The sequence below is a fragment of the Prorops nasuta genome, unplaced genomic scaffold (genome assembly GCF_024137725.1).
Source record: "Prorops nasuta isolate Cenicafe-Biocafe unplaced genomic scaffold, Cenicafe_Pnas_1.2 PNAS00003, whole genome shotgun sequence".
Classification (NCBI taxonomy): Eukaryota; Metazoa; Arthropoda; class Insecta; order Hymenoptera; family Bethylidae; genus Prorops; species Prorops nasuta.
Genome location: NW_027116800.1, coordinates 1,108,277 through 1,133,803, shown reverse-complemented (window position 1 = coordinate 1,133,803; position 25,527 = coordinate 1,108,277). Strand labels below are relative to the sequence as shown.

Genomic DNA, 25,527 nt, shown 5'->3' with positions numbered 1-25,527 from the left:
TTTATCAAAGTATGTGAAACTAAAAAAATGTTACGAATATTTAATAACAGTATGTTCTTCATAAAATTCTTTGAAATAAATGCTGAACAAATAAAATAACATAGAAAATAAAATAATAAAAAGCATAATATAATAAAACGGTGGAACGCTGAATGTCTTATTATGAAAAGTTACCAAGTATCGATAGGCGTTACGGGTATTTGATAGAAAGATAGGCGAGACCGATTGCTGATTGGTTTTAAAGCATGAAACCTCAACAAGTGAGTAGAATAACTTATCAGAGTTTTTCTGTAAAATTAGCTAAAATAGAAAAATGTAAAAATAAAAGAAAGATAGAAAATGAATGTTTGTAGATTGAATTTTGTACTGTAAAAATTATCGATAGATGTTCGTAGTTTATAAAAAATAAACGACTATATAGTAATTGGTTTGAAGGTACGAAACTCGCTTCAAAACTTAAGAACGAACAATTTATGAGATATTTTCTATAAAATAAAGTGAAAGAAAATAATGTGCAAATATATATAAGAAAGATGTAATAAATAAAAAATGAATGTTTGGAGATTGAATGTCGTGCTGTGAAAAGTATCGACAGATGTTGGTAGTTGATGATAGAGAGGTAGACGGACGATTGGTGATTGGTTCGAATTTTATCGCGAAAAATGCGAAAAGCTTTAGAGCGTGGGAGCCAAATACCGCAAAGTGGCGTACTGACGTGGTGAATGATATTTTGAAGGGTAGGCAATGAAGGTATGTGTTGAACGTATTAGGGATGATATAATCAGTTTTCGTGCCAGCTATGGGTATTATTTAAAGCTGAACGATCTAATTTTTCGTGCAATGAACGACTTAGGCGAGGCAATTATTGCGTTCATCTTGTACGTCATAATGTAAAAATACTCATCGATCGTGCTCGCTTATTATAGTTGTCGGAGGCTTTGAATTTTATCATCACTAGCTTGCTGCTGGATTCAGAGGGCTTCGCTAGATATCCGGTCTTTCTGAGCAATGACCCAGTTTCTCTCTCTCTCTCTCTCTCTCTCTCTCTCTACCCCTTGTTTCCTCTTTCAGCCACTCTCTACCATCTCTCCAGATCTACAAGTGGAACTGGAGAGAGAGAGAGCTCCAACTGAAACTACCGATAGGACCAAACTGATAAAATCTATTGCATCGGAAGGTTGTCCCGTTTTAAAAACTATCCAACGGATCTCTAATAAAATTCAGAATTTTTCACATTGTTTTCGTAAAATAGTTTTAAATATCTAATAATATTATTAAAGAACAAGTTTATTTGCGAATCGAATATACGGCATAAACACTTGAATGTTTTTTGAAAACCTCAAAGCTTTTTTATGTTTTGGTGTAAAAATTTAGCATTGTGTCATGCATGCAGCTATATGGAAAGCAGTTTTCATGAATTTACCTTCTATCCCACATTTTTTCCAAAATTTCCATCCTTCATCATTTATTAAATATATATAGACACTCTAGAATGTTTACGTAATTAGTTATATTAATAAAATTTTGTACTGAATTTAAAGCATCAAATGAAAATGAAAAAATTCACGTTAATTATATCTTAATCAGTTCTAAACTTTATGGTATAAAACGTGGATGAGTAGAAAAAGCTGATATACGTTAAGTGTTCGAGAAAATAACTCAAATATACTGTGCCTTTCGTTAAGCTCAAATTGTCGTGATAAAAAATTTAATGTTTATAGTATGGTAGCATACTTTAAGCTTCAGGAAAAAGTCCATGCGGTGCAAATGATCCATTGTTCAAACATTGTTTTTGAAGAAAAAGAAATTTCGTTAAATCAACATAATTTATAATATACTTGAGTATTTAATACGTAAGAAAATATATTTCTGTATAAAAAAATTCAAAATAGCGGCATAGCAACTGATCAAAGTTAACTCTTCAGTTTTACAAAGTACAACGCCTAAAGCGTTCTAATAGACGGAAATAAAAGTTTAATTAGTTTTCGTTAAAATACGTTCCAACGCTTTGCACGAACCTCAATTTATAAGAAAATTAAAGAGCTAGCACAATTATTGGAAAAATTACATTTTTGAAATAAATAAATTGCAGGGTACCATTTTTACTATACAAATTATTGTACCTATTAGGACTCATGCAAAGCATTAGAACATTTTAAAATAAAAAACTTACTACAATTTGATTTCAATTCAGTAGACCATTTTAAGTGTAGCAACTACTGCGCTCCATTGTTCTGAATTTTTTATATAATTATAGTCTATAGATTTAAGAAAATTCCATTTTACTAATAGCAATTCTAAGAAAGGTCATTAACAATTGCTTGAGAAAAATTAAGTTGGCAATAATAGGTTATTTGTCTTTGGTACAATGAATAAGAATGTTCGCGTGCAGATAAAAGGAGCCCATTTAAAGAACCATGTAGCATATTGGGATAGTAATAATGTATACATAATTGTACGTAGTTGTACAAAGGTGCAAACAGCTATTATTTCGTGGAAAAGATTTAACAGCCTGAAAAGTGTTTCAGAAAATGATTAGTAAATTTTGTATTTTTTTAATAGAAACTGGTTAACAAAGTGTTTAATAATATCAGAATGTTTGTTGTATATTGGTTCCTTTTGCATAACTATGTACAATTTAAAATTTATATGACTATACTGAAATGATGAGTTAAATTTTGTTGTGCAGTGCAAAGTAACTCGACTGATGGACGATGATGGATTGTTCGGCGTTGCGGTGGAGATGACCATCGTGTCAGCGGTGCACTCAGAAGGAGAAGAAGACGACGAAGAAGGAGAAGAAGAAGAAGACGAAAACGACGACGGGCTGGAGGAAAAGGAAGAAGAAAAGAAAAATCAGCTGAGGATTGAAATTGAGGACTTCCAACCGGTCTTGTCACCAGCGTCCTACAATCACTGCCACTGATCGTTACAGCTCAGATCGATGCCGACCACCGCCATCACGTCCACTCAACGAGGTACCTCTCCTTCATTATTTTCTTTCTTTATTTCTCTTATTACACAAAGATCAACATTTCATTCTAAAACTAGCCAATCCAATCAACTACACACTCTTTGCTTTATAACCTTATCCAGAACAATATCAATAATGACTACCCGCGAGCAATAAACTCACCCCTCCAACCCCCTCGTAACTTAAAGAGTAGCAGTAATGAAAAAATAATGCTTCTGCTTAGACCTACCTTTCCTCCATTTACAAGAAAACTTATATCGAGCAATTCTTCTTTGATATTAAAAACTATTTTATAACTCATAGGGATTCAAGTAATGTTAAGTTTTGGGTATATATCCATTGTAAGTATTTGTTACTCTCTCGTAGTTAAATGAAGTAACGAGTAAATAATTATGTTTTATTGGCGTGGCGTAAATTAATATATCGGTCTACAGAAAAACCAATTTCAAATTTTGATACTCAAGTTTCGGCTCCTCTTTTAAGTCTTGATATAAATTTAAGGTGCATATGTATATTCATCGTATTCATAATTTGTTTAAATAAATAAATTCTTTTTTTTCGTTGGTAATAATTACGTTAATACAGAATCAATTAAGTGGCATTTTTATGAGTTTAGTAACATTGAATGAAATTGAAAAGTCTTGCGGAAAATCTTGAGAGAGATGCAAAATTAATTTAAATTAGGCAAAAGCGTGAAAGGCAAGCGAAAGATCGAGATTGGAAGAGAAGACAAATGGCTGGAGATTTGCACGTGGTTGGTGCTCGGAGAGCTTCTGGTATTTAGGTCTCATTGTCTCTCTAGTGGCTCTCCTTCGTTTCATCTCACCTTAACGCTGTTCCTTTGTCCACAGTTTTTCTCTCGTTTCCCAAAGCTAAAAACCGTTTGTCCATCTCGTTTCGAGACAACCTTTATTAAAACGTAAATTATTCCAATTGCACTTGTACATAAAAACTAGTTACTGACTTAAAATTCTCGTTTCAATAAATGATTAATTCGAGCAAATGATAATTATGTGGGAGCAAATTAATGATTCGGTTTTTTTATTCTTACTGGCTTGAACAATGGACGAGGATAATTTTTATTCATCAAGTTTCATCCAGAGATATGTTTCTTTTAAAGCAAAGAATACTGAGAATTATTACTATTATAGCTTATATTTTGTTAAATCTGAAATAATTATTGTTCAACATAATACACAAAATTTGTTTATTAGCGTCATCGAAAGGCAGAATTATTGTAAACTCCTGAACAACGAGAAATATAAAATTAACGCTTAACGTACCAGTGAGTTTTTTTTTTTTTTTTTAATCGTGGGCTTGCAAGCAATTAAAAATATGACATTTGACCCCTGAATAGTAGCTTTAATGTTAAATATCATACATATGGCTATTTATAGGTGCAGGAAAAGAGATGGTAAGTGGAAGAATTCTAACGTGAGAATAAACTATACAGATATGTAGCAAATTTGTCCGATGATATAACATTCATACGACTGCGATCGATACAACAGCAAGCTAAATGACGTTTTTGCTACAGGTACAATTAGAACGGAACGAATGAACTAATTAGCAGTTGAAATAACCAGTCTTCAATCACTCGCAGTACCTTCTTTTCTTTCTCGTTAATTTAACAATCTACAATTTTTTATATATATTTTTTACGCACCTTTTGTTAGCCACCCTCTGATTGACATAACAATGACAATTCTTATAAGTGACCATATTTTAAGAATTGGGTCGAATTAAGAATTTTCTTGAAACCTTTAAGAGCCAACCAAGAAGCAATCGATCTACTACGAATTGAGCGTTTTGTCAAAAAGTAAGCAAATATCATTATTATACTCAGGGATATTTCAGATTTCAAAACTAGAGACACCTTAAACTTTAAAGATACGTCCATTTCCGCATCCGTATAGATAATAAAATCGATCAGCCCCTATATCCAATAATATCTATGATGCTCACTGATATCTTCAAGATTTCTCATCAAGCTGCTTTCTCTATTTTATTAACCATTTTCCAGTACCCACATTCCTCTCTGATGTGTGAACCATTCAAACCTAATCTGATAACATCAGCTCCAAACTTAAAGCGGCTTGCTTATTGCGATCTTCCAAAACCTGCCTTTTCTATACTACTGAAAATTGTATTTTTCCTAGTATTTTACAACGACCATGAAGTTTTCTTGATATTTACCCCACTGAAATATCAATATCCTATCTCTCTTTATAACTATACAAATCCCGGCCATTTTGGAAGATTTTTATACTAAATATCAGTTTATAAGGAGGTTACATAAAAACTGCTTGGAAATCTAAAATAATTAAAGCTCCTTATATTTTCTGAGGAATTATTTATTAATATATTTTATTGCGTGACAAAGTTTTGTCTCTACGCAGCGGGAAATTAAAAAATTTAAAGTAATACATTTTAATTCATACAGTTATCGATGATTAATAAAACACGCCTCTAATTTAATATTATAAGGATTTGTAAGCACTGCAAAGTGAAATCATTCGATTGTAAATAAAGTAAACTACTTGTAGTATAGAAAACATAACTACGTCACACGAACAGGGCTGCAGCAATTTCAGGATTTATGGTAGTCGATTTATCGTTCGCTTCGCTCGTCCGTCATAAAAAAGAAAGCTTCGTATCTAAAAAAGTTTCCGTTCCTAGTTAGGAAATATAAGCAGTTCCATCGATGCGTGATCTTAGCAGCAAACGAATGCCTATTATGGATTATCTCTCTCTCTATACATATAAGAATATTCATTTTTAACGTAAATATTTTATTTTGTATACTATATATGGTAAATAGTAATAACTTAATCTTTCGGGAGGTTAAATTTTACTTACACTTATACTCCAACATTAAAGTAGTAGACCTATATTTCTTTGTATATTTTTAACTTTAATTTCTTTTTTAAATTACGTTATAAAGCAACAGTTATTGTTATTTATTTTTATTAACAATATTATTTTTACAATTTATATATATATATATATAAGCAATAACCGTGGAAATGAGTAATAAATTAAATTAAATATAAAACACATCATTTAACGTAAGAATTAATTTCTGTGTAATGCAAATGTGGATTCAATATTTTTCTCCATAATACCAGTTAGTAAGAAAATGGTACAAATAATTTAAAAAAATGTATGATAGCAAAAGAAGATTCCATGAAGAACAGTAAAGATTGAAGCGAAGGGAGAATAAAATGTTTCCTCTTGGGTTTCAAGGATCTCGTAAAGGAAAGTAGAAGATGATGGAGAATGGTCGGACATGGAAAACAAAGTAGAGAGTGGGATGAGGTAAAAGGAGTGTGACACAGGATCTCTATAAGGCTGCTGTTGGGATCGATAGACGTTATTGGATATTCAAGCTGGCTGATGTCGTTATCTACAGGGAAGGATGAGAGTTAAAGGGGACGAGCATTGTTAAAAGGAACGTTTTTGGATTGGGAAATCCCACCAAGAAAAGTTGAGCTTAATCACCCCATTTGTCCAAACCAAAAATTACTATCGCTATTTGTTTATATGCAGTGCCATATTATTTACGTGTTTCTGCTCTCACTCTGCCCCTCCTTAAATTTCTCTTTATTGTATTGTAAAGTACACACAGACTTGGTTATAAATAAATTTCTTTTAAAAACTTAATTCTCAAATAATATTTCACTTGCATTTTAAACTAAAAACAAAACAGTTTATTTTGCTAATAAATATGATACGTTTGTAGGTATTTTACGTTCTTTCGAGTACCAAACTCATTGATTTTGTATAAAAATATAAAAAGTTAATGATAAACATTTCTTATCAAACACTCCTTTATATCTATTGATAAAAAAATATAGATTAGATTTATACATATATACACGCTGATAACTTTGAAAAAAAAAGTAAAAATGATTATAAAGGGGGAAAATATTTCAATTGTGTTTAAATGTACAATCGACTTTTAAGGAAAAAGCAAAAAACAAATATAAAGCTACATAAATGCTTTGACGATTTTAAAAATTGATCAAGCCCGCACTACTGATAGTATAACTAAATCATGATAATTGTTTACATTGGCATCAGAGTGCTACGTGTAACCCAATGTAGAAATCGATGGTAATTATTTTAATTAACTAGAAATTTGTATAGAATTATATATTTTTATGTTTTTTATTTTCTATATAGTATATCTTCTAAAGAGTCAGTCTAATGTATGATAAGCTATTCCCGAATTATAAGCACATATTTCCAGGTAAAATTGTTATAAGATTAATAGAAATGGTTTTTAGTAAAAAATTAACTCGAAGCTTTTATCGAAATCTTTGAGAGCCGTATATCTGCCAGCTTTAACTCTCTTACGCTATTCTGCTGAGGCTTTTTCAGCAACCTATTTGTCAAGCTTTCTTCCACGTGTCCTTTACCTTGGCAATTTGCCTACTTTTCTCGTCGCCTATTTCTTCATAAAGGGATTTGTCTCAGACCACGGGCTTCGGCTCGGACTTGAAAATTTCATCCTCGGCAACCCTTGTACAATATTTTATTCAATCTTGGCCATTTATAAGTCTGCTTGGCATAGAATTGGCTCCATTTTTCCTTTTGCTTTTGAAATTTATGATAATTAGTATTTCAAGGCTCTAATACAAATCTTTCAAACTAATTAACCAAATACTATAGAAACATCTTTAAGTTTAACATTGTTTACTTTGTAATTTAAGAGGACAAAGTCTTCAATTTTCTTTAAATAATAAAGTTGTATTTTGTATCCGTTTGTTTGGAGAAAATATTAAAGGAGACAAATCTATGCTTATAAAATTAAGTGATGCACCCTATTGCTTCGATGGCTTGTTCAAAAATAGCAGTTGACGTGAGTTCACTTATAGTTTTGTGTATGCAAATTTTAAATCTGATTTTCCGTACAAACATTTTTTAACGTTCCCCAATTGGCAGCCAATCTGCTGAAATGTTAAAACCCGGCTCCTTGTTAAATAAGTATAAGGGCAGAATAGTGGCATAATAATTAACAAAAGACTTTAGAAAGTTATGGATTGGCTGGTTCTTTAGTATTTTCGATTGCAAAAAAGTGGTGATGGCAAGGAATGGAATAGTGATGGTAACGGAGGGAGGGGGGAGGGGTGTGAGAAAAGAAATGAAGGAGGTTGAGGGTAGAAGGAGGAAGAAGACGATGGTACGACGGTGAGAGGATAGTGGAAGAAAGAGAGCAGTGGGTTACATCGACAGCCAACCTCCAGAGTGTTGGAATACTCGTCTTCTCGCCTCCCAAAGGATTGAAACTGGAACGACAGCAGTTTGTTTCATAACTCTGGTCGCTCTTTCAGACCACAATTTCAACCTGATAAGTCCATGAGAATTACCCATAAAAAGCAGGATACTCTTTTAAAAGTTGACTAGTCAAATTTATTTCTCCTCTTATTCAACAAGAACATTCATTATTCGCACGAACTTATTACAATTCCAACTGTTACCATTAGCCAAAAAGATTTTCTCGTTGAAAGGAATTCTACAGAAATATAAAGTAAGAATATATGGTTGCAGACTAACTTCAATTGTTAAATATTCTAAATATATTTTTTCATAAATCAAATAAATATTTGGTAACTTGTTTTTCTATTATTCATGCAGATTATTTTAAATCGCCACCGATAAACTATTTATTTAGCTAATTAATTTAATTTTCTTTATCGCCTGACGTCTAGTTATTGGATATATCTGCGAAAACTGATATTAATTTGATCATATCAATGGTATATAACAATTACGTTGAATGAAGTGTATCGATCTTCGTTCTAAAATAAAACAAAGAAGTAGCTTATTTGTTTACAAAGTCTAAATTACCTAAGTAATTAAACTCATACGAATTGGTGAATTATAGATAAACAGGTTTTTTGTGTTTCCATCTAGTTATAATACTATACGTATGTGACGCTCTTTCATTTTACGTGGCAGCATGTCGACAACGATATATTTCAATTTCGTTAATTGCAAGACCAGTGGAATTTGTGGCTAGCAAATTTTCACAGTGTCAGGTATACTCTCATAATTGAACTAGTTCCTCGTGTCCCATGAAATCAACTAACCAAATATTTGTGCAGTCATATCTGCCCGGCTCCTCAGACAGTAAGTGGCTTTAAGTAAATCCGAAACTGTTGTCGCGCGCATTTTGTAAACTATCGCAAATAAAACTTGAAACTAAAGAGAATTTACTCTTCTCTCTAATCTATTTTAAGTATTAGAAACCACTTTAAAAAAATTTGTTATACAGAATTTGTTTTTGAAAACATTCAACGCTCTCTCTCTCTCTCTCTCTCTCTCTCTCTCTCTTAGAAAGAGAAATAAATATATGAATAACTTACTATAAGTAAGAAGTACAAGCTCCAAGTGTTGCTTTGACTATACAGGGGTCGTGTACACGATAAAATTTATATGCATACTAATAAATCTTTATTTTTTCCATTGAAAAGAGAAATTAGCGATTTACTTAAAACGAACTCTTATTCCATCTAAATCGTAAAATGTCAGAAAAATTTCTTTCTCATTCTTTCCATTAACAAACAATCTTGATAAGCTCTGATAATTTAAAAAGTACTATTTTCTTATAAAATTCACAAATGTATTGTGCATAAAAAATATCAAATAAAGAGGTCAGGGGATATAGCGTTTATATTAGAGAAGAGCAGAAAATAATCTATATGTATAATGATGAATGAATAAAAATAGATAACAATCGCGAAGCTATCCCAATTATAGGGCACGATATGAGAATATCGCTGTTATAAAAATTTATAAGCTGAATAGTTGAAGTAATAGGTTTTGAGGTTTTGTTTGGAATATAAAGTAGTGTAGGTGAAGTAATAGGGAGAGAGCGGGATATCATATCACATGGAGATTGAACACAGTAGAAACAGCTTTTTCCTTCTCATTGTCCTTTACTAATTAAGTACCAACTGAAGATTCGTTATCTGTTAGTGCTGATTCGGCTTTTCTCACATAACCTTGTGCTTTTCAAAGCAGTGGTGTTCTTGCTGCTTTTGCTACTTCTGCTTCTGCTGCTTATGCTTCAAACTATCAGAACTCCATCTACTTCATTAAGACCAAGGCTATTTTATATTTAAAAAAATAATTTATGTTGAACCTAAAGAGTCCTTCATTTATTATTTCGCATAGTTTGACAACATTTATTTTATACTCCTAATGTTAATTTAGTAATGATAATTATTATTTAAATCAAACAGTTTTTAATAATGCGTCATTTCTGTTTAAGTCTTTTATCGATAAAAAGGTATACTTCTTTCTGTTCATTAAAATAAAAAATAAGATTGGTTCTTACAATAGTTTTTTATTTTATGATGTAACTAAATCAAAAAAATGTAATACCACATCGATCAATAAACGTTCTAGATTAATCTCAGAACGAAATTAGCATTTTGCAATAATAATTTGTACAAGGTTATTGATATATATTTTCTTGTAATATATTTTTCTAATATAAAAGTATACGAGGCATTCACATTTATTTTCATTATTAATATTAAAGAACTATTTAGTTCTGCTAAATTTCGATATTCTAAACTTCGTTTATGAAACTTTTGTCCCAATAAACGTAGGTATATTTGTAGATGACACTAACCAACTGACCAACAATCAATTTATTATGTACATGTGAATATACATATATAGTTATTCGTTTTGTGTAATTGGGCATGATATTTATTTTGCAAGATTGCTTTCAATATCTTTCTCATTCAGCCATTAAAAAACAATATTTTATTTGTGAAAATGCAATTCCCGATCTAGGTTTGAAAGCTTTAAATTAATATTGAATACATCGACATCAGTTGAACGAAATCTCCAGGGATAGTACGTTTAGTCTCACTTACCTGATCTCACTTAGTATAATACCCAACTGCCAGTATGTACTTCATAATTAGAGTCCCGGTAATAGAGATTTCCCACTCAACGTATAGCTAAACATCTATTACCCAAAAATATTACGTACGAAAGCAGTAATCCTTAGAAACATGCCACATATAGAAACAAAAAGAGTAGATTCAACAAATATCTAATGAATAATTAAATGTATAAAATTGTGATAATAAATTAGTCAAAACATAATGCATTATGTGTATAAATAAACGATCTATAATTCTATTAGGAATGAACAAAAGATAAATGTAAGAGATAAAAACAAAGTGTTTGCGTGAATATGACACAATGCCATACGTTCCAATTATTTAAAATATTTAATCCTAATAATTACCAATAGCTTTTTTAAGTTTTTAACAGGACTTGATCGAATAATTCTATCCAATTTATTTGTGGAAGGTTATAAAATAATAGTAATATAACCACATAAAGTCAACCAATCATTCTTTCAAAACCATTTTTAAAATAAGTTTACAGTATGGCCATTGAAAAACAAACAAAGGTATGTACACTTTTTATTGAAAAGCAGCGAAATAGTCATAGGCCAGAACAACGTTGTCGTCAGTTTTTCAGATCTTTCGCTGCATAATTTATAATAATACTATAAAATACTAAAATAAAAATTGTGAGGATCAGAAAGTATTTAAAATTTTTCTAAAAACAAAACTTAAAAAAGACAACGATCAAAGTGATGATTTAATGAATTTTCAGAATAGTAAAAATATTACTGATAATACTGAAGAATAAAAGAAGTAATAGTAAAGTTAGAAACTAGCTGCGAACTTTTGATAAAATAAGAGACACTATAGGAGTAAACATCCATTTTCGTCTTTACGAGGCAATGGCTCGTGGTAGTTCTGGGCGTTCTGACTGCAATGAGATAGGAGTATGCATGCGAATTGCGGAATGAGGCTTGCTTATAACATCTATGTATATGTCAGACATAGTAAAATGCTATAGGGAGGAGCAATATGAGAAAACTTGACGATGACAAGCTGCTTCTCTTCTGCCGACTTAAAACTTTTTATGTTTTCACCTCTTGTCACTGACTCTCTACATGATTTTTTCCAATCCGTTGCTTTTTACACGTATTATAAAATAATATTTTCTCAATGATAGATTGTATTAACAACATTGCAAGATTTAATTCTTAATTTCTGTATTATTGGTTTTTTTTTATAAAAAATTTGAAAATGTTAAGCGTTTAATCAGTCCTTGCATTGGTTGCATTGGTGTTTAACAAATTTAAACACTTTTGTAGAGAAAATTTTCGGTGAGTTTAGTGTTAAAAGGTAATGAGTAAATGGAGTTTAATCGTTATGGTGCAGCAAAACTATATTCAAGAAAATGCGGTAGTAAACCTGTTGTTGCATTGAGAAAGTCATAAGGTTTGAGGAAGCATTTACGATTAATAAAATTGATAGAAAGACTAACGTAGAAAAAAAGCAATTTCTTTCAGTAAATTATTTAGACTATTTATTTCAATTACTATCTGGTAATTTAAATTAACTTCTTAATGTTTTTTAATGTTGAACAATTAGCAATAATTTACCTTTAAAATTTTGTTTTATGAACTATAATAAATACTCATGAAACTTAAATAACATTGTTACTTTCATCATTGATAGTAATTGCATGTAAAATAATTTTTTCTTTGTATCAGTCAATGTATAACAGAAATAGCTGTTTCTATTGAAATGTTTATGTGGGTGTACATACTTTGAAAATGTACACTTAATTTGAAATATTAGAGAAAATATTTAAAAATTTCAAGAACAAAAAGTTTATTTAACATCATATTTCTATTTCAATAAGTCGAAAACAAAAATCATCATAAAACATTATAGTTCCAGAGCAATTGTATATAAATTTAGCTTATAGAATAATAAAGTAAATAAAAATCTCTCTAACGAGAAATAGGGAACAGTAACTATGTTAAGCTGCTTTAAAGATTATAAATAGATTTGTCTACAGTGTTTCAGAATATAATCTGTAGGTGCATTCGTAGCCTAACAACTATAGTTGAAACTAATTTCTTTGCTAATGTTTTTACGTTAAATTTGTGGAAAAAGCTTTGATCCAAATTAGCTCTGCAGTGAAATCTAAGCTTTGCCTCGATAAAAATAAATGAAATGAAAAGATAACAATAACCGACAAGTTTTATACTATATTAAAAGTCGGTCTTTTAGTTGACTACATGCGCGATTTATATATATATATATATAGTCTTGCAGATGATAGAAAAAAATAATCAAGATAAAAATACAGATAGACTATTTCCGTATAGATCAGTGGCAAGCACTGATGGAGACTGAGAGGAAAAGAAAGAGAGATATGTATAGATATGCACACTATATATTTTCTGTTTTATGCTAAAATTTAATTCCTATATTTGTGCAAAAAAAGTGATTACAATATCGAGCAAGAAAAAGAAAGAGAAATATAAAGAAAATCACATATTATACTTATTAATGGTGATTGTAAAAGGGTAACTGAACAGTCCAACTAAATCAGTAGAGCAATTAGTCAAGGGAGATAGAAGATGCGGGCATTATTGTATGTGATTGCGTTCTCGCAAGGTTGAAAGAGTTGGAAAATGGGTATAAGGATGATGGACTGGATGGTCTGGCTGGCTGGTGCTGGTGCCGGTGGTTAGCATCACAGGGGCTGTTTCTCCTTTCCATGTGGGTTGGTTGGCTGGTTGGTGGGAATCGATACCTGCCGGTTGCCCCTACCCAGTTCAACACACTCATACACGCACACAAACACTGTACTCTGGCTGGAGGCAGTGACGCCGACCGACACCAAACCAAGTACCAAACCAACCCAACCAGCCCGCCAAGCAAGCAGCGAGCTGCTCGCGCAGTCTTGCCCTGGAATCACCTGGAATACACACATCACCCTTCGCCTGTTGCAGCACAAGGGGCGTACGAACACACGGCTAACGCGAAAGCAAAATAAATGTGCACCTCTTAGCTGGCCAACAACCGTCAATGACCTTTGTGGCCCCTAATCCTCAACCACCATATTCCAGAACAAACATTTTTCTTACTTCTCTACTAAACAAATTAGTTGAATATTAATATAATCTCTTTTGTTAACCGAAAGACACTTTTTTTGTTTCAAACTCATGTATGCTGTGAAAGCTGATCGTACATTTCGGAGCTGGTCAAAAATTTTCAATCTCACGTACTGTCTCTATTTGTTTGAATCCCTCTCGTTGTAGTATATCAGAATAACCATCAGTCTTATAGCTGCTTAAATATATCAGTTAGTTATACGGGCGTGTCACTTAATTCACCATATAGGGTGAGCGAAAATTTTGATTATTTTTGCAATTATGATGGGATAATTTAAGCTTTTCATATTACTTATTTGGATCGAAATTAAGAATACTTTCAAGAAGCTAATATGAAAAAAACTTAATATTTTTTATTTTTGCAAAGATAAACAAAAATTTATTTCCACTTTAGTGACCGATTTGAGTGACGTACTTAGTAGAATAATGCAAATTCTTACTAAAATTTAACTTGCTCTTTAACCAAAAGACACTCCTTTACTAAAAAATCATGCATGCTATGAAAGTAAAATTATTGCACATTCTGTAGCCAGCCAAAAGCTGTCAGTGACAGCTAGCATCTTTATTCCTTTACGATACGTATAATACATTAGAACAATGAATGTTTTACCTTTTTAAATGTACAAATTTATTATATATAATGCAAATTGTTACCGAAATTTAATTCTTTTTTTAATCGGAAGACACTCCCGTCATTTAAATCTGATGTGAATACAGTTGTTTGTGAGAGTAAAATAATTGTACATTGCTTAGCTAGAGCAAATAGCCGTCAATGACCTACTGCCACTGATCCCTCACTATCATACATCAAAGCTATTATTGCTTTACCTTTCTGCATTTATAAGTTAGTTACACTCTATAATACAAATTTTCACCAAAGGTTCTCGTTATTCCAAATTTTTCATGACTAGAATAAAATGCGTTCGAAGCATATCAATTTTACAATATTTTTTCAAATACACCTATATCGTGAAATGAATGCGCACCTACCGGTCAATAACCGTCATTGACATATTGTGTTTAATCCTCCACCAAAACAAAATAGACTAGATTAATTATTGCCTCACTTACAACTCTCAGCACTACACTTTTATAGTGTAATCATTGGTAGATATACAGTTTCTTCCATTTAGCCTTTTCTGTGGCCAATTATTCTCACATTGTGCCCCTATTGTTTTATTATTGCTGGATAACCTGGAAATAATCAAAATTAAATCTTAAAGTAAATAAATTCTTATATATACAAGTACTTCAGTATTTTCTACATAATTAATACGATATTTTCCAATACTTTTAAAAGTTTTCTTTCTTTTATTATTGGCTAAACCAAATACGAATAAATTTGTTATAATACTTCTATTTATCCTATTAGCACAGTATTTTTCTAATATCCCGTAAAATAACATTTCTTATTATAGGTTAACGATAAGCAAAAATAAGGCATTACAATTCAAAACCAATTAATAAATTCGTAGACCATATAGTATATATATATATATATATATATATAGAGATGCGAAGTACTTAAAGATAGCGTGTATTTCCAGGATTGAAGCCAGAGGGGTGAGGGGAAGGAAGACTAGCCACCATGACATGTGTTCATATATATAGCACATAGATATACATATATGTATAAATGCTATTGTATATATATGCTGTATGTATGAGCACGTGTCATGTGTGTGTGGTGGCGCCTTCCTCTATCACCTAACCCTCCTCTGGCACAACCCCCCGCGGCCCCCGCGCCAAAAGTATGACCTTATGCTCTCTCCAGATATATATTTCAGTACCTCTACGTCTTAGGCTTTGCTGGTTACCTTATCTAATTGTATCCATACACATAGAGGTTTGTATAAAGGGCATATATAATAAAAGCACGTCCCTTATTGTTAGCTCCCCACAAAACGTTAACGTTCGTTCTAAAACCTAGACTAATTAACTCTTTTATATCTCTTTACTTTGCAAATTTTTCCTTTATAACAGTGCACTTTGTTTTTTAATTTCCTCGACCCTTCCCATTTTTCGAAGCTATAATTATATATTTTGAGTCTCTCAGTTTCAGTTTAAAACAAGATTTACATGATACAGTTGTGTGTGTGGGTGTGTGAAAATATCAATAAAACGTAATATTTTTTAACAATTTTCAGGCTATTGCAAAGATACACTATAATATACATACATGAAAAATAGATTTACTAAAATGTCCGTAAGTCTTAGTATTATCATTGAAATTTCCAACTAGTCTCTTTTTGCTCTACTCTTTACCAATTTACGCTTTGCAATAAAATTTATTATTCGTGCTTTTAATATTTATTTCCATTAGTGCAATTTATGTCAATCGCTAATACGTGTCATGTTTTATTTCGAATAGCGATTTTCTTCTAAAAAATTCATTTTTCTATCGTTTCTCTTTCGTTATTCGAGCTTATTTTCATGCTTTTGTGTATCCATTTTATTTATGAACGATTTTTCTCTTAGCACTTGATGCTTACTCGAGCTATTCTTTTGCCTTGAAAATTTCTCATTGAGGATCTTTCTCTGTATTGCCCCTCTTGTAGTTCTCGATGTCGTTCCAGTTACACTTCCCTTTCCATGTCAGTTCCACCTCCAATTGCTGCAGCCCCACTTTTCCTTATCGCTCCAATTTCTCTGCGGTATTTCTGGCTCGATGGATCTCACGATGCTCGACTCCTCTGAATTCATTCCGTTCCTCTTCGTTTAAAATCGCTTCGTTTTGTAGCTCTGCAGTTCACTACTAATGTACTGTACTATACCTTCATGTGTCGTTGCACTATAGAACAGAATTAAATGTGCTTATACATATGCTAGAAAATAATTTTTTAAATAGTTTTCTATTAATTCAATGATATTATTTTGTGAATGTTCGATAAGTAGTCTTTGTATCTATTGAAGTATATCAGCTTAAAAATATACAATCAAAATTCTTCGGTTGTAGGTACACTGTAGATTTGATTTCAAAGACAGTCAGAGCTCAATTACATTAAGTCAGCAGTACCTTATAAGCTGCTAATGCTTTGTAGTCAGCTCAACAATGGGAGAAACTCCAAGTATTTTAATATTTTACATTGCAAGTTCCATGGAACGAAGGAATTCCGTCTTTCGCAGATATTTATAGAGTATATATAACTTGTATAAATAATTTAAATAAAAATTTTTTCTATTCATAAATAATCGCTTGTTTTATATTATCAATCTTTGTGCAAAAAAAAATCTATTCAATTAGCGCGGTCAGAGATACTATAAATGACCAGATGCAGTTGTAAATTATCGTAATACTAACATTTTAAATTTTGTTACATTTTAAATCGTTGTTTATTCAAGAAATACATATATAATAATTTGTCCTACACACGCGTTAAAACTATAGCAAAAATTATTCAAATATATTTTCTTTCGTGTTTATTATATTTTTGCTTTTATAGAAAAAGTATTTACATCTTAAAATATATAATATTATACCACTAATAGGTTTAACTCATTTTAATAATTATTTTGTATGCAAAAAAGGGTTTTCCATAGGTCGATGTTCAGTTTGCTCTTATACCTACCATTAAAAGGAAAACCAGTAAATTTTCTACACTCTTTGATGTAAAGCGCAACACGATGCAAACTCTATTTCTTATATTCCAGCTTGAAATATTTTACCTCGCACACTACTGCTACAAGAAGAAAATCGTTAGAACGTATTACCCAAGAACTGCAGCTTATAATACAAGGGCATATTTTTTGTTTCCTAACCAATTTTTAAGGGGGTTAAATAAATGAATAAAGAGAGATATCACTCTTTTATCTAAGTGCATATTCGAAGATAAGTATAAAAATAAGTAATTAATTAGAATAAATATTTAAAAGCAATGGATCGTCGAGTATTGCTGAAAGAAAAAGTTAATTGACTCGTCAGTCGTATAATATGTGATATCTTGTTTTTAGTAGTTTATAAAGAAAGAAAGAGTAATAACTCTTGAAAAGCAATTTTTAATGATCATTAGAGGTAAAGGAAGAAACTTGAATTATACGTGCAAAGTTGTATATAAAAGATACATATTTTATAACGTAGTGTTATAGTAATTGTGAATAGAAAAGCTGAAGAAAAGTCGAATGAGAGGCTATGTAAATCTTACTTTTTTGAAATAAATTTTGTTTATACGTTGAAAGGAATGGGGAGTGTCGGCAACAACAGGACAGGAACGGCAACAAATGGGCCGACGACTCTCCTGCCAGATGCAAAGCCAACATTGATTGATCGAGAGCAGATAAAAATCGACTTCTACAAGACGTATGATGTCATGACCGGAGTAAGGATAGCAGCGACTCTCGGTGGCTTTTTCAGTCTCATGGTTTTGCTGGTAGTTTATAAAAGCAGGTAAAAGGATATTGCACCAATTTATAAATAATGGCTAAGAAAATAGATTTTTAAAAACAATTTGACCAGATTCAAGATTTCAAAATATAATAAATTTGCCTAAAAAAATAGGTACAAATCGATTTATAATTGAGATAGATATAAACATTTATTCAAATTGACGAGAAACTGTAAAGTAGCTGTGAAGCATAAACTGTAAGAGAGTTAAGAGGATGGACAAAGCGATGAAGCAAACGGATTTTTCACAGGTGTAAGTCGAGCAAACAACTGGATGATCCAAGACTGACTGCAGCGGCAGCTGCAGCTGTAGCAGAAGCCGAAGCTGAAGAAAGAGCATTGGCTATCGCCCTCGAAGCAATCGCTAGATTACCGCCAAAGCCAGCTCGAGGTCCTAGAAGGTCTTTGTGCGTCGAAGTAAGTCTAAAAGCAAAAAGATATAGATATTATCATTTGATGGTTGACAATAAACAAGGAGCGGATATAAAAATTTGTCTATAGATTAACTTTCAATTAAAAGCACCAATCACAGTTGGCACACGTCTGATTTTATAATAATTATCAAATCAAAGAGTAAACCTTTTATAATCAAAACTTCTCTATATGCTATGAAATATTCTTCGCTATGAATCGTTTTGATATTGCCAAGAATAAAACACAAATCCTGTGCAGAATTTATATTAGAAAATTGTGATTAGGTGAATCAGCAACGATCTCCAATAGAGGCACCCCGGTTTGCTTCGGTCGGTGGCGGTTACGATGCGTTGCTAACGGCGCCAATGAGATCGCCAAGGTTTCAGGCGCTGCCGCTGCCACGATCCAACGATTACAGGAGGTGCAGCTCGGTAACCTGTAGCAGCACCGCGAGCAGCTACCTGGAACGCCGAGGTTCCGTCATGGTCATGCCGTGCCTTCCGCCTCCTTCGTCCTATCCAAGATACGCCCCCTACAACGAACCATGGGATTCGTATTATCCTATCGGTATTCAGGTAAGTCCCATGCATTTATTCCATCCTCCCTCATTCGCTTATTCTTACCGCGAAACCCTCTTACCAATCAGATAATCCAACCAACCCCGGATTTATCGCCATGCGGTAGCGAGAGTGGCTTATACGAGGATGAGGCGCTGGATAAGAATCAGATTAGACGACAGCAGCAACAGCGCCATCTTCATAATCATCATCTACATCATCATCACCATCACCATCATCATCATCATCATCATCATCAGGGATCGTCAGGAAAACGAGCACCGTTGGCGTCGATGGGCAGTGTCGACCCACCCGAGCCAGATTCAAGGTCACTCGGTTCGGACTCGGTATTCCTGAGGAACGAGGACAATAGTATACAAGAGGAGGAATTACGGGAGGCCGAGGAGCTGAGTTCCGAGGTGGGCAAAAGTGATCGTTCGAAGCAGGGACCGAGGGGAAGACTGGTTAGTGTGGGGTTGAGGGAAGAGGGGGATGAGGAGGACGAGGAGACGGAAACGACGGGGGGAGAGAGATGGAGCGAGCAATGGGACAAGTGCATCGATACGGAGGACGAAGTATCGGGTATGTCGACCGACTCGGATGCTCCTGGCCCAAGTTATCGTCGTTACTTCCACTTTCCGCCCAAGAAGAAGCGAACCGCACTCGCGAGGTGGGATAGTTGCGCCGGCTGCGTGCCAAGGCGACGATCCGTTGGACCCATTCATCCGTCTTGCCCGTCGTGCACAAAGTAAATAAGCACTGCATTCTGTTACGAGTGTTATTATGACTAATACCCTTTGCTCTTCTCTTTTATGTACTCTATGTTACTCTCTTCAAACCTCTCTCTCTCTCTCTCTCTCTCTCTCTCTCTCTCCTCGCACTGGTAGTTTTAGTCAATCTCTTCAAAAAGGGCTTGCACATTTACAAAATTTTTCTGAAATGGAAAAGGAATTTTGTTAAAGTTTATTACAGACAGTGAAATATTATATTTCAATAAATGTGGTAGAAGAAACTGTGTAAATCGTTTTAATCGTAAATTATAAAGAAAAATTCGTTTGGATTAATCTTTCGTAACGAGCTCGGTACTGTGATGGCTATCCATAAAATTGGTTATACTGTACTTTATAGTATGCATATAGTATATACTATATATATATATATATATATATATATGGATAGATTTTCTTCAAAATAAAACCTCAGTTTCAATATAAAATACTCATCTACTAAAAGTTAATCAGTTTCTTAAGACTACACCCATATGATCTTTTGAAGAGCAGCCCTATCACAAAAAGACGTAGTGTATTTGTCGTCGAAAAACTACCTTTTCTCTTGATGTTTATTACAATTTTCGAATTTCCTCTTCATATTTCTAACTACTTATAGTATCTCTAAAATTATTCAATGTACCAAAATCAGATCATTTTGACGACATTATGATTCATTTTACTACCTAAGAATTGAATGGATTATTTATATATTATATAATTAATGTCTTTTATATTATGTACACAGGGGCCGCTAGATAAAGCGAATCAGGGCAAAAAGTGCCTAAGATTATACTTATAGGCAATCGGCATTTGATCAACTGATAATAAACAGAGATGTACATTGATACGCTGTCTCTCTCTCTCTCTCTCTCTCTCTCTCTCTCTCTGTTTGTCCCCTTCCTAAAAGTTGAATTCATTTGTCGTCGAAAAAATATTGTCAATTGAAAGTCAAAGAGAAATAGTATATTACTCTCTCCTACAGACCCTACACGCACATACAATCATTAGCTGCCTCTGTTTAGTCAACAGGGGATCAATTCTGAATTACGCATATTCGCACATAAAACATTTAAATTCTATAATAAACGTGGCATAAACTGTACGTTATATGGCGCTTCGTGCGTAATTCGGAATGTAGCCACAGGTGATAATGAACTTATGTGTGAGTACGTGAAAATGAGAGAGGGAGGGAGAGAGAGAGAGAATTAAGTGCGCCACTTCTCTCGCTCACTCTGATCTTACCAATTCTCAAATGAATTTAGTTTATGGAAAGGGATAAGAGGAGTGACTGTTGAAGGCCGGTGTAATGAACAAAATATAGGCAAATTAATATACAACATACCGAAGAAAAATGTACAAGTGAAAATTTGGATTGGCAATTTTTCAAATATTTGCACGCTATGTTTTAACACGAGGCTTGTCTGTTTTGCCCGTTACACCGGCTTTGAGAGAATCAGTGAATCATTGTGGATTTCCCTGTCTATATATATATAATCGATCAATATACAAAGGCGATTGCCCGATTGCGATTTTGGTCCCTTTGTTCCTATTGCACTTTATCTAGCGGTCCCTGCATACTCTACACTGTGTTTGGTTCTCCTCTCCAGAGCGAACGTTATTTTAAATTTACAAAGGCAAGAATGTAAAGAAGCTGATAAGAAATTTAACGTTAGATCTCATGGTGATTGCAGGCCTCAAGCTGCGTCAAGTACAACGATGAGGTCGAAGGCGAGTACCGCAGTAACAACAATAACAGAAACAACACGCACAAACACAACAACGACGATGACAACTGCGACGGGCAAGAGTGTATCAACGACGACGACGACGACAACGATGACGGTGGCAAGAGCGCCAAGAGCAAGTAGCAGCACACAAAGCAGCATCGAATCCTCGTCCTATTCGCCGCCGATCGAGATGAAACATGTGCCAGCAGCAGCACCGCTGCCCTCAACGCCACCTGTATGGTCCCAGGAGACACTATTTTAGCTTGTTCCCTGCACTCCCACCATAGACGCGCTAAAAGGCTTCGGACGAAGAGAGATATGAAGAATAAAATATTAAACAAAAATGCACAAGTTAAATATAAATCCTTCTAAAAATTCGACCAATGATACTTGGTTCGTGTTTAATATTCTCTTCCTTATATTTATTACTATGCGAAGCTCTGTGTGAGTCTATCTCTCTCCTTCTTTCTTTCGCAAACCAATTCCTCCTCCAGCCACTTGGACGCGCTCGGCGCTACCACCAGAGGACTCCGCAGTCTCGTGCCAAGTAGTTACACCTGATATAAATCAGACAAGCTACAAGCGTGACAACGCCTATCATTCTTTTCTTGAATTTCAACGTTGCCATACGAATCCGTATACCAGCAAGCCACCAGAAATCCTAACATCGATCAATCTCATCCTTCGCATAAGTAGAAAAGAAACTCTTTGTTCTATAGCGTCAGCCTTCTGAAAGATAAACCGATCGCACACACACATGAGGTCTTTAACTCACTCACACATGTACATAAGTTCAGTCCAGAGCGCAGTTTCATTTTCACTTCCGACAATATCTTTATGTCTGCCAATTTCACGTCTATAACTACCAAGAATTTCAAGTACTTTTAGGAACGATGCTATATATTTTTGCCTGGCCAAGCCAAAAATGTAAGAATTTATCGGGAGTGAAAAAGAAGGGGATGCTCAGAACGGACTAGAGGACCAGTTTGACCGAAAAGCTGATAACACAGCAACAAAATAGGAATTTATTTTTCTACATGCGTGACGATAATCAATTTATTGGAACGAAACGTGCTACTTTTTCAAAATGAAATAATAATATTGCTGGAATGGTTGACAAAAATATACGTGCAACGTGTTGCAAAATGGAAAAGAGACAAAATAAAACATACTGCTGAGTTAATGGGGATAAAAAGAGCCAAAAAACAGGGTTGATAAAGCCTAATATAGTTTCATATGAAATTGTGCCGGTTGAGAAAAAAATAACAGAGGCTTCTATTTATTTCCTGTAATTGCTGTTATATTTTGTGTGATATTATTGCTGTGTAAATTGATAAATATAATTTACGTTGTGTACTATATCCGTGGTGCCACCCTCGGTGTATTTACGGATATACCTAATTGCATAAACTCGTTGTTACATCCTATATACTTACTAATAGTTTTTCATATTCCTGTTGCATTACTTGTATAAAAAGTATCACTGAAACGTTGAAGAACACATGCAATCGCGAAGGATTCTTTGCGTATAAAACAATATTTGGAGAATAGCAACTTTGTGTCTTTTGAGGTGGGGCTTTGAAATGGTAGCCTAGATTTTCCAAATGTATTGGCATCCACAAGTCATCATCATACACCGCTGTCATAACCACGTAAGAAGAAACTCATAAGTTCGTATGATATAACAAAATTAAATGAGCTTTCAATGAATAATCAGTGATATTAGCTACAGTGAATTTCACTAGATGTGAAAGGTCAACAATAAATGAAGAGTGCAAGAGGGGATTGAAGAGTGCAAATATTTGAAATATATTTATAATTAAGAAACAAACAAGTGTTGCTGAGCTGCTTCTATTTTCAAAGATATACGACGAGCGAGCAAGTCTTTATATCGGGAGAAGAACGTTCTTTCTAATCCTTTAGCAAATAATTGTTGAATAAAATTTAACAAGTTGTTATGAAACAGATAATGTGCGAAATATGCATTAATAAATTGTTTAGAAATTTTCGTGTGAATTAAACAATTAATCCGGGGTAGAAGCTTAACTAAAATCAATGTTCTTTGTTAGCCTAAAAGGATTGGTTTATATTATATTTAATGGAAACATAAACCAGTTTTCAAGTGCTTACCGAATATACTAAAGATTAACTATTGTTAAACTTAAGAATATATTCGTCCACCTTATTTTCTACTGTATAAATAGCTATGAACAGCAAATCTCTGCAAGAAAACAGTTATTTCTCAATTAATTTTAATATTCAACACAAATTATGTACCTTTTAAATGTATTAACTTTTCTAGTAAAATCGTTCATTTTTCATTCATTCGTGTTTCATTCATTAACAAATATATGTCCCCTTTATCCATTTTGCCTAACTTTCGTTTACACCAGTCCATTCTATTACGTTCGAAATGTACAATACCATATCCAATCATAACACAGTTCTACAACACAAAACTTGTTCTAAAATAGTAAGAGTACGACGATTAATAATTATTGATGAAAGTGTGCAATTTATAGAATTTCGTTTAAATAATGGTACATAATCGTGAAAAGGTTGAGCTAATATCACTGTCAGATGAATCTCCAGACGATAACCGTTGTTTCTTGTTTTTCTTATACAAGCTCAACGTAATGAAGAGACAAAAACTTAACTGTAGAGAAGCTAGCGTTCTAGCAAGGACTTCGTACAAAGACACGAACGCGAGAATTAATTGATACAAACTAATAAACGAGCAAAAAAAGGACTAGGCTTGCTCATCACTACAATTATTATAATAAATATACTATACATATGAGACAGATATGGAATAATATTAAATGCAAATATGAAATAGTAAATGTACATGTATATACTTATTAAATTGTTACCGAGTGTATACTTATTATTGAGCTGGCAGACATTTGAAATTATCTGCATAAACAAGATTTACATTGACTTCATTATCAGATAAAGCTTGAAGTATTGATGTTAAAAAGCGAAGGAATTGTGTTGCACCATACAAATTGCAAACTTCTCATATACATAAGTGAAATTTTAATTAAAAACTTATTAATATGAAATTAATATTTTCTGATTAATTATTTATTTGCTATGTACTGTGCTGTTTGAAATCTATTCTCTTGTCGATTCTTATAATACTATCAGTTGAGGAACAGTTTTCATAAAAGCTTTGCACTAGAGAAAAGACGTAATAAACATGATTATTGTTGAAAAATAATGCTTTGTTAAAAGAAAAGTGAAAGTAAAACGAAAAATGCAAAGGCTACCGTATTGTCAAATATGTACAACAATGAAATACATTTAAACGACTTCAATCGAACAAAAAATAAATATTATTTTTGAGGTTTTTTTTTCTTAACAAAAAAATCAATATACCTGTGCGCGTAAGTGTAAAGATTATAGCACATAATGTTATTGATTAGAAAAGTCTTCAAAAGTTTGAGCATCAAACAATATTATAGGAAAGTAAAATTAATTATTGTATTTGTTTATTGCAAAAAGATTGTGACGTACGTATAATTTTAGGCAAAAATTTTGTATCACCGGACCATTCGAAAAGACTTCAGCTTTTTAAGAAAGGATTCGAATTAACATATGCTATATACAAAAGATATGGGTAGTGGATTATTTATATAAATTTAATATTTATTGATACATGCGTTTTTAAGGCAAATTTTT

At 32.9% G+C, this 25,527-nt stretch overlaps 1 protein-coding gene across 4 annotated transcripts in view; it reads left to right on the top strand.

Annotated features, from left to right (window-relative positions):
- Positions 1-22,223, top strand: part of LOC136785590 (uncharacterized) — a 32,303-nt gene extending 10,080 nt beyond the window's left edge. For 2 of the 4 annotated variants that reach the window (XM_066746719.1, XM_066746718.1), the window contains exons 2-7: positions 2,690-2,978; positions 18,171-18,378; positions 18,627-18,792; positions 19,074-19,364; positions 19,436-20,094; positions 21,808-22,223. In XM_066746719.1, the coding sequence (XP_066602816.1) occupies positions 2,945-2,978; positions 18,171-18,378; positions 18,627-18,792; positions 19,074-19,364; positions 19,436-20,094; positions 21,808-22,105 (1,656 nt within the window). In that variant the 5' untranslated portion in view covers positions 2,690-2,944 and the 3' untranslated portion in view covers positions 22,106-22,223. The remainder of the gene's footprint in view (positions 1-2,689; positions 2,979-18,170; positions 18,379-18,626; positions 18,793-19,073; positions 19,365-19,435; positions 20,095-21,807) is intronic. The other 2 variants (XM_066746720.1, XM_066746721.1) reach the window with 2 other exon arrangements.
- Positions 22,224-25,527: the final 3,304 nt, after the last annotated feature.